General features: G+C 44.2%; 1 protein-coding gene across 1 annotated transcript in view; it reads right to left on the bottom strand.

Annotated features, from left to right (window-relative positions):
• Positions 1–10,608, bottom strand: part of ARFGEF3 (ARFGEF family member 3) — a 129,786-nt gene that overhangs the window by 28,527 nt on the left and 90,651 nt on the right. The window contains exons 16-20 of the mRNA XM_015429180.1: positions 8,197–8,304; positions 7,284–7,499; positions 6,942–7,052; positions 3,884–4,034; positions 288–602 (exon numbers count right to left, since the gene is read on the bottom strand). Coding sequence (XP_015284666.1) covers positions 288–602; positions 3,884–4,034; positions 6,942–7,052; positions 7,284–7,499; positions 8,197–8,304 — 901 coding nt within the window. The remainder of the gene's footprint in view (positions 1–287; positions 603–3,883; positions 4,035–6,941; positions 7,053–7,283; positions 7,500–8,196; positions 8,305–10,608) is intronic.

Raw genomic sequence — 10,608 nt, 5'->3', positions numbered from 1 at the left:
CGGGGGGTGGAGGGGGGGTGGAGGAGATGGGGGAACCGGCGGGATGGGGGGGATTTACCTCCTCCTCCTGCTTCCTCTTCTTCCTCATAGGTGTGGAGCTCCCTCCCCCTCCTCCCGCGAGTATCGCGGGTCCTGCCCCTTGTATACATCTATTTTCAGAAATTTATTAAAAGTGTCTGGAGTTGTTAGCAGCCAGCATGCCTTGGATGTTCATGGTAAAACATACAAGATGGTCTCTTTGAAGACACCCAACCCCTTGGCAGCTCTCAGTGCATGACTGTCAATACCTGTCAGCTTGTGTAGAGAGGGTAAGAATAGCCTTGGCTGCACTGCTTCCGCTCAGTAGGCTGCCTCCACGGAAATCGAATGCTCTTCCTTTGCTGCCCTCTTTGATGAGCTCCTGAATGGAAACAGGCTGGATGATGGGGTTGTTGCTCAGAGCAGCTTCTTGCTCCTGCAGGAGTTCCTGGGGAGAGTCTGTCGACTGAGCTTCTCCATGGAGCCCTCCTATGGCCTGTTGTGTTTGTGTGATAGGTACTGGTGGCTGAGATGTGCCATCACTGAAATGAGTATGTTCCAGAGTACTGATGTATTCACACACTCTGAAAAGAAACAGCAAAAGTGAACTGTGCAGCAGAGGGACCTGCAGGTTAATTGATTAACGGGTGTCATACAATAGTTTTAAGGCAGCTGAATTGCAAAGCAGTGTTGTGAACACAGGGTGTCATCTGGCAGCTAATCCCACCACAAACACTGACACAGGAACTATATATGCTATGTGCAAATCAAAAGCAGCCTAATATTTGTTAAACGAATATTTCTTTCACTGCTGTGTCATAATCATTTTAGATAGGATTCTGCTTTCACTCAAATGGAAGAGTTCTGCCACTCCACGATGAGAACATTGTTACCATGTGTGCTTTAAATATATTATTTATGCTGATGCTGTATGTCTGTAAAATGTCTTTGCATTTGTGTATGTGGAATATGGGAAATGCTGTGTCTTGGGTTTGCTTGCTTTGCCTTCCTGTTTGCACCTGGAAGCTGCTATGTGCAGAGCTTGTTCTGCCTATGCTAATGGACACGTGCATACCCACACCTTCCCGGCATGCCTTGGGACAAAGGAGACATTCGCCATTAAGCTCAGCTTTGGAGACTAGGAAAAACAACAGGTCTCCCACCATTACAGATCTTCTGCATGACATGTAACCCCTCTTATCTGGTTCTGCATCACAAAGAAAACATCCTGTTTGCCAGCTCTGGACCAGGTCAGCATCTGCACCTCAAAAGGTTACCATGGCGATACAACTTTGACACCTGACCAGATGGTTCCCATTGAAGTTTAGCTGGTCCATCCGTGTGAAAGAAGGATCACTCTGGTGAGACCTTTTATTCCTGTTTTCTCCACTGAGAAGGATTCCTTCTGCCTGGATCAGATAAGTATTAAAACGCTACCCTTCTGTGTCTTACCTCCTTGTTAGTCAAGAGCTTTATTATTTTTATCACTTATTGCTCTCTGTATCTACTGTGAACTAAAAGGAACTTGAATGTATGCGTGAATCTGTTTTTGTGTGCTTGAGATCAACTATATTTAGTAAAGACAACATTTATTCATTAAATATCAGCTGTGTTGTCTCTTTATGGGGAACAAAAGCAAGTGTCTGGCTGACTCAATCTCTGTATACATATCGTGCTCAAGAACCCATTTATAAGCCCCTGCTGTAGATAAAGCGGATTTGGGCAACGGATTAATCTTCATCAGAGGATTTCCGGTATCAACATGAAGAATAGGTGAAATCTTATATTGCACTGCTCGTGGGAGTAAAGTCTTGCCAGGAAGACCACAGGTGCAAGACAGAGAAAGGTGGCTGGAAAGAAAAATATGATTAAAATAGTAATATTCTAAGAATATTCTCTGGCCACCAAATGAGAAGGGAGCACTCACTGGAGAAGACCCTGATGCTGGGAAAGATTGAAGGTCAAAGAAGACGGGGACGGCAAAGGATGAGATGGTTAGACAGTGTCATAGATGCAATGAACATGAAATTGAGCAAACTTCAGAGGATGGCGGAAGACCGGAAGGCCTGGCGTGATCTGATCCATGGAGTCGCGAAGAGTCGGACTCGACTGTGCGACTGAACAACAAAAATTCTAAGAAAAGTTTAATTATGTTTAAAGCTAAAAGATTTCATAAATCAAAGATACTAAAAATAATTAGACAAAAAAAATTCTGAAAATATGCTGGGATTTTTCAAAGAAAGAGGACTGGAAGTTTCTCTTTTTAAAATCTTGGTCATATTTTAAGAAAACTTATTTTATTAAAAAAGTTACAAGATTGGATCCTAGCACTCCATTCTGCTGGTATCAGTCTGTTTCTTCAGCACAGAAATGCTCCTTGGCTTTCTTATGTTGGCGGAAGGCACCAGAGGGATGGAGTCGTAGAATCCAACTCAAAATACATTGAAAAAATGGGCCTGAATAGAAAAAAAAATGTATTGAATAGATAAGAAGGGCAAAAAAGAATTAATCTATAACCAAATGATAAAACAATATTATATTCATTTGAATTCTAATATTAAAATGTCTTGCAAAGAACTGCATTTAAAAAAAATCAAGGGAGGCAAGCTGTATGACTGGAGATGAAAGGTAAAAGGAAGAAATATTTTCTGCTTTGTCTTGACCCTTTTGACCCCATTTGACCCCACAATACATTTTATGTGGGTCCCCCCTTTGTATTGACATACACTATAGATCCCCCCCAAAAAACTGGTTGAGCTGCTGTGATTTTATGGAACGCTCATGAATGTTTTTAGTGTTGCTGGGGAAATATGAAAATCTGTGCAAGCGCAATCAGGAAAATAAAAGGCAAACATCTTAGTGAGCGGTCTAGTTACAGGAGAGATTGTGCAGCTCTTTAGCTCAGAATTCATCATCGCTGCCTATGTGGGATAAGGGAAAAATGTGGCTGTTTTTGCTATACATCAAGAGGAGACAAAATGATACATTTATAATTCTTTTGTAAGACAGCTATTATGTACTTATTTATAAACTGATTTTCCTTTAAAATAGTACTGGAAAGGGTGCACAAAAAATACCAACTATTGTTTCTAGTAGCTGCCTCCTATGCTTGTCATGGTGTATTCATCTCTCTTTCTGTTACATGCCCTAAAAATGCTGGGACAGGATTGCAGTAACCATAATGCCAAGGGTCGTTTTGTAGAAAAAGAGGTGCAGGAGCTCATTAGCATAAATCATTAGCATAATATATTTGCATATGTCACACCCCCTGACATCACTGGAAGTGTGTCAGAAGGCAACATCCACTGCTCAGGCTCCACTGGACTCTTTTGGATTGCTAGCTATTGGGGGGGGGGTCACACAGAGGAGGGAGAACTTGTACCGGCAACCTGGTCTTAAGGGTGCCACTGGACTGTTGTGGACCGGGGGGGATGGGGGGGGGGCTCTGCAGCTTACTTGGCTGCTTCTTGCTCTGACTGAGGGCTGCTGGGAGCGGGGGGGGGGGCTTGTTGCATTTGCCCTCCCCCTGGGCTCTTTACTGTCAGAGCTCCGCTCCTGTGCGCTCCTGCAGGAAATGACCCCTGCATAATGCAATGAAATGCAGAATGTACCAAGTTCCTGTCCCAATGAACACAAACCATCTCGAAAGACAAGAACTATGAGCTATTCAAAGAGATCCAATCTTTCATGTTATTCAGAGGCATGAAGAATGCTTCTGTTTGGTTGCTTTCATGGGACTACAACAGAGATTCCAACAAAGATGTTGGTTAACAAAATAGGCAAAGATCAAGCACAAAGGATGCTGTGTTCATGGGATTGAAACTGGCTGCCAATGAAGATGAAGGCACAGTGGCCAATTCCGTACCTAAACACATGCGGCCAGCAGTCTTGATTGTGACTTCCCATCTCCAGTCCCACACTAAGTATGGCATCCATACACAAAACATGAGCTGTATGCAGGCAGACTCCTTGCACTTTGCCCATCTGCTCCAGTTTTTGTTCCACTTTCTGTTTCACTGTTTCATCATGTTTTTTTTAAAAAAAGATTTGCAGTTATTTACAAAACAATAAATCTAAGTTTTTCTATAAAGTACTTTTAGCCAAATGGGTTTTTAAAAAGTACATCACATTAATTCTCCTGGACTTCTCAAGCAGCTTTCGATACCATCAGCCATGGAATCCTTCTGGAGAAGCTGGCTGGGTTGAGTGTAAGGGGCACCATGCTTCATTGGTTCTGCTCTTACTTGACTGGCTGATTCCAGAAGGTGGTGCTGGGAGAATGCTGCTTGGCCCTATGGCATTTATCCTATAGTGTCCTTCAGGGGTCCATCTTATCCCCCATGCTATTTAATATCTACATGAAACCACTGGGAGAGGTCATCTGGGGGATCTGGAGTGAGGTGTCACAAATATGTAGATGCCACTCAGCTCTGTTTCTCTTTAACGGCTAAGCCAGGTGGGTCTAGGGAAGTCCTGAACAGGTGCCTGGAGAAGGAAATGGGGTAGATGAAGGCCAATAAACTGAAGCCAGCCTGTCCTGGAGGAGGGTTGCACTCCCCCAAATGACCCAGTTTGTAGCTTGGGGATACTACTAGATCCTGCGTGTCATGGGCCAGCCAGCTGCCACCTCCTTCGATGAGGAAGAATCTGACGAATCGGGCCCCACACCTGAGCAGCTGGATCTGGCAGCAGACGCACTGGGGGAAGCATCAGGAAGCAAAAACACTTCCGAATTATGGCCAGGCTGCTTGATATTCCAGGACAAGAAAGAGATGCCACAGAGGCCAGCTTCCCCACTAGCCTCTCATGAGCCAGCACTGTGTAGAAGAAGAAGAAGAGAGAGCCTGGCGGCTCTAGAGAGATGAAGGAACACCCACTTGGCTGCTCAGCGATGGTCAGCATTAGTTCATGGAGTGGAGTCCTTGCAGGACCATGACTGATAGGCTAATAGGGAAACAGTAAAAGACCTGCATCTGTAGGAAGTTGAATGCTACTATAAGGGGCAACACACAGCCATCGGGGGATGAGTAAGCAAAAGGTGCAGATAAAAGGAACACGGTGAACAAGGCTTGGTGCAGCGGCAACCTTGCTTGCCACTTCCCTGTGTGCTGACCTGTTTAGCAAACAGAGCTCTACCCTGACCCTCCTGCCTTGTACTTTGTTTCTGGTAATCTGTGCTTGCTCCTGAAGCCTGGGACCCAGACCCCTGTATCCTACACCTGTTCCCAAGCCATGGAATTGGACCTCTGGATGCTTGACCCTCTTACCCTGACCCTTGGACTGGACCTTCGGATATCTGACTCTAGACCGGTTTGTAGACCTTGCTCCTGTGTATTTCTGTACTTGTTGTCATTGTATTTGTGTATCCTGGAAACCCTGGGGAGTGCAACAGCACCAGGTTTGGCCCTGAACATGACACTGGCCTACAGTTGGAGGCTCAGGTCTCCTTTGTGGCACAAAGTGCCTCTTATCAACTTCAGCTAGTTTGCCAGCTATTGCTGTTCCCCAAAACAGTGATCAGGCCACAGTGATCCATGCTCTGATCACATTCAAGCCAGATTACCACAGTGTATTCTATTTTGGACTGCCTTTGAAAATAGTTCGGAAACGTCAGTTGGTCAAAATGTGGTGGCCACGGTACTGTTAGTGGGTGGTTACAGGGATTATATCACCCTGTGCAGAAAGATTTATTTATTTATTTGTTTGTTTGTTTGATTTATACCCCGCCCTCCCCAGCAGGCTCAGGGCACAATTCTATTTGGGCACAATTCTATTTCTGGGGACAATTCAAAGTGCTGGTTCTTACTTTTGAGGCCCTAAGCAGCTTGGGACCAAAGTGCCTCAAGGATCATTTCCTCCCCTACTATCCAGCCCACCAGTTATGATCTGCCTCTCAAGATCTCCTGTCTGTGGCTTCGCCTTCAGAGGTGAGGCAGGTGGTGACTAGAGAAGGGACATTTTCTGTGGTGGCACCTCATGTTTGGAATGCCTTGCCCCTTGAGGTTTGCCTGGTGCCTACCTGTACCTTCTTCTCGGTGCCAGGCTAAAACACATCCTTTGACCCAGGCTTTTATTTAGGGATTTTATCTTAACATCTTTTTTTTAATGGTTTGCTTCTGTTTTATGTCTAATGGCTTGCTTTTAATGGTTTTTTAAAATATATTGTGTTTTTTAATTGTAAGCTGCCTTGAGCAGGACTCTGAAGAGGTGGCATAAAAATATTCTAAAGAAATAAATAAAACTTTAAACTATACAGTTTGGCGTAGAGGTTAATTGCCCGGACTCTAATCTGGGAGAACCAAGTTTGATTCCCCACTCCTCCACTTGCACCTGCTGGATGACCTTGGGCAAGCTATATCTGGCACAGCTGTTCTTGAAAAAGAGCAGTTTCTGTCAGAGCTCTCTCAGCTCTCTCTGTTATGGGGAGGGGAAGGGAAAGGAGTTTGTAAGCCGCTCTGAGACTCCTTTGGGTAGTGAAGGGTGGGGTATAAATCCAATCCCTTCTTCTTCTTCTACACATGCAATTTTTTTATGATGGAGACATGGGAAATAATCAGTTCCTATACATCCTATGACATGGTTAGCTGCAGCACATTCTCAGACTCTAATGTTCTTGGACAGAATCCTGGGACATCCCATTACAATCTATGGTACTCACTCCCAAGTCATGTGACATGGGAGACTTGTATCTTTGTCCAGCTGGAGTTATTTTTACTGTCAGCAATATGTTGGCCTTGTTTCTGTGCCAAGACAGATATTTTGACCTTTGTAGAAGATTCAAAGGGAGCAATCTCAGTCCCCCCAATGAAATGTTTCCAAAGATCTGAAGTGCTTAGAATACGAACACAATAAGGTAATATGATTGCAATGGCTCCCACGTTATAGTTAAGCAGCAAACTAATGAGCATCTTGATTAGCTGTACCTTGAGTAATGGCATCACTTGGTTCTTGGGTCTCCCTTTCTTCCTTCTCCTCTTGAACACATGAAGCAGCAGCCATCTGAGCAAGGGCAGATGCACAATTAGCAGCAACCCCTATTGAAAGAAAGAATCCAGCTATTTCTTAGTACACAATTAGCATTAACCCTCTGCTCCAGTCATCACGTACCTGTTAGCCATCGGCCAAATGAAAGGAAAGATGCACGTCTCTGCACCAAAGTTAGTGCTTTCTATATCTGCAAGGTCACCCTTGGGAACAACAAGGATTATATCCCACTGTAGAAAATTCCTCTAAAAATGCAGCCCATGCTGTTGACGATAGCATACCTAAAGCACAACTGAGCCGGGCTGCCTTCCTCAGTCCATCCAGGCTCATGCAAATGGCATCTTTCTCCTTCTGATTCTGCTCCTTGACTCCTTCAGCTCCGAGAATGAATGCCAGTCCTTTAGAGCTCCCTGCCATACGACCAGTCAGAGGTGTTGATAAGGTATCAATCAAATTTTTCCAACAACCAATTAGCAGGTATCGGGCAAAAGCCGCACCTAAAGGGGAAAAAAAACCCCCAGATAGCTCCTTAGTTAACCTGGACATTCAAGCATTGCTTGCTATTGGGAATCAGTATTGGTTTGGCTCCAGTTTAAAATAGGTGTTTTAAAAAATTGATGCCATACAACAATCATGTGGAGTGGACAGAAGCTCTCAGGCATTCAGGACATGTCTCCTCCCCACCCAATACAAACATACTGGGTTGGATCCTGTGATGCATCAGCACAGGGTAATGACAGTGATGGATCCTTCTCCTCCCCCAGCAGTCCTTCCCCTGAGGATGCGGCAGAGAAGGAAGGCAAAATCACTTCCTTCTGCCTCTTCCCATGAGGATGCTGCAGAGGAGGCAAAATCACTTCCTTCTGCCTCTTCCACTGATCAAAACAGGAGGAGGAAATGATCATTTTATTCCCCTCCCTACCGCACTATTCCAACCCATGTGGCTGTTATTCCATGTGAGTCTCATGGCCATGGGAATAAACTCTCCCAGGGATTGAAAAGGACTGCTGGGGTGAGGGCACAGCTGGGGAGATCTGTGGTCCTTGTGCAATCTTTCCACTGGATTCAGCTAACTATATTTATCACAGTTTTGAAACATCAACCCAGAACAAAACACAAGACTAAATGTTACCTGAAAACAATGACTGACTCATGCAGATGTGGATGATGATCCAAACTAAACAGACCACCTACCTGCCACAACTGCCTCGTCCGGCTTCCAGTTCTGGGTGAGAGGAGACTGGGTAGCTGCAGAAGCCATCAACTGCCCACCTATTGTACTACTTCCCAAACCATCAATGTCTGAAAGGAAAAGCAACAACAGCATGAGGTTATTGTGGAGATAAGAAAAACCATCTACAACCTGAGTCCCATGTGTGTTTCACAGTATCTCATTACTTGGTTACTTGGAGCTGAATGTGTGAAACGCCTTCTCTTTAAAATATTGTGTGCAAAGTAGTATATAATATGAAAGTTCTGTTTGTGGTATTTGATCTCTAAGACTGCTGTTTCACACATGAAAAAAAAAATCATGCTGTAAATCACTGTGTGAGGAACATGACTGAGTTCTGTGAGCCACCAAACCAGAGGCACCAAACCAAAGCAGCTCTCGAAGTTCAGTTATTACTCTGTGGAAACACAGGATCTTCATTTTATCAACTAAAGTCAATCGATGGTCCTGAAAAAGATTCAAGGACAGAAAGAAAGGGAGAATGTAAACACATGTGCTCAGCCCAATTCATACTTACAATGGCCACATGTTGCCCAGGCAGGCTTTGGACAGACATGTTTTGGAAGTTCCCCACTGGAAATTTAATTCTCAGATGCATGGGGTCCAGATTCAGACTGTGATTGCCGCTCATAAGGGCAGGGAGCCTAAACCTTCCCCCTCAATGATGTTTCACCAACCTGACACTGTCCTGAGGAAGTGCTACTTGCCCACAGGGGAAACATGTTTAGCTATCATTCCATGTCCACAATGGGGAAATAACAGCTCACTGGGACCACTCCAGGTCAGGAAAATGGTGGAGGAGAACAGCTTAATCCACTTGTACTCACATGCCGCAGCCCTTATCTGAATCAGGCACATGTGCACCCGGGAATTAGTTTAAAGTGGGGGGAACTCATAGTATATGTCTTGGTCCTTGTTGTGGCCACAATGGACTTTGCAACATGTCAATCAGCCCTCACTTGGGAAGAATGCCAAAGGGCAAAAAAGATGATGAGAGGGTTGGAGCACCTTTCCTATGAGGAAAGGCTGAGGAGTCTGGGACTTTTCAGTTTAGAAAAGAGACAATGCCATACAATGGGGGGCATGATAGAGGTTTATAAAATTATGCATGAGCTGGAGAGAGTTGACAAACATAATTTTTTCTCCCTCTCCCAAAATACTAGGACTCGAGGGCATCCACTAAAGCTGATGGGCAGTAGATTCAGGATGAACAAAAGGAAATACTTCTTTGCACAAAGAGAGATTAGAATGTGAAATTCGCTGTCAGAAGATGTAGTGATGGTCACAGGAATAAACAGCTTTAAAAGGGGATTAGATAGATTCATGGAAGATAGGTCTATCAGTGGCATGATGACTGAGGGGAACTTCCACATTCAGGGGTGCTAAACCTCTGAATCCCAGAGCCGGGAAGCAACACTAGTGGAAGGTCTCAGCCTCTTTGCCCTGTTGTTGGCCTTCCAGGGGAACTCATTGGCCACTGTGTGAGACAGGATGCTGGCCTAGATGGACCACTGGTCTAATCCAGCAGGGCTCTTATGTTTTCATTTACACAAGGTCTGGTTTCTGAAGCAACTAAGATTTGCTAGCACTTCAGTAAATCTGCAAAACAGCTTTTCAACTCATACTGAAAACAACTTTATATCTCTGACGTTGTTTAACTGGGAAAGCTTTTAAAAGGAGCAAATTATATTCTTGGCACAGTAATAAATTCTAGTGTTAGGGTTAGGGATTTGAGGGATGCCCTCAAAGGTTAGTTGAAGATGTATGGCAATGACCATTTTAGTTCCAGAATTCCAGACAGCATCTTCATCTGTAAAACAGCAGTCCTATCTAGAAGAGTTACTACTCCAAGCTACAGAGGAAAAATAGCCACTCCAGCCCAAACAGGGAAAATCTCTCCAAAATTACAATCTACTTTTTATTTTGCCATCAAGTTGCAACTGATTTATGGCAATCCTATAGGGTTTTCAAGGCACAAGGCATTTAGAGGTGGTTGCTATTGCCTGCTTCTGCATAATGACCCCGGTATTCCTTGGGGGGGTGGTGTCTCCTTTTCAAATATTAAGCAGGGTCAGCCTGAGATCTGAAAAGATTGGCCTCTCCAGGTCAGGGCACATTACTTTTAGTTTGCATTAAACATGATGCAACACAATCCAGCTACTGAATAAGATGAGTAAGGTGGGGTCAGAAACTAGGGCCTTTTGGTATGATGACAAAACAAAGCATACTACAAGCTTGTCATATGACAGCTGTTGACTGAAGAGTAACACTCTAAGCTCCCCGATATAGGGAGGACGTAATTTCAGTACTTTTTCTGAAAGGAAAACACCCATGATATTTATTTCTAATATTTTGGGTGCTATCATAATGCATTT

The sequence above is a fragment of the Gekko japonicus genome, unplaced genomic scaffold, assembly GCF_001447785.1.
Source record: "Gekko japonicus isolate JY-2015 unplaced genomic scaffold, Gekko_japonicus_V1.1 scaffold2895, whole genome shotgun sequence".
Lineage (NCBI taxonomy): Eukaryota > Metazoa > Chordata > Lepidosauria > Squamata > Gekkonidae > Gekko > Gekko japonicus.
This window is presented reverse-complemented; position numbering and strand designations above follow the sequence as displayed.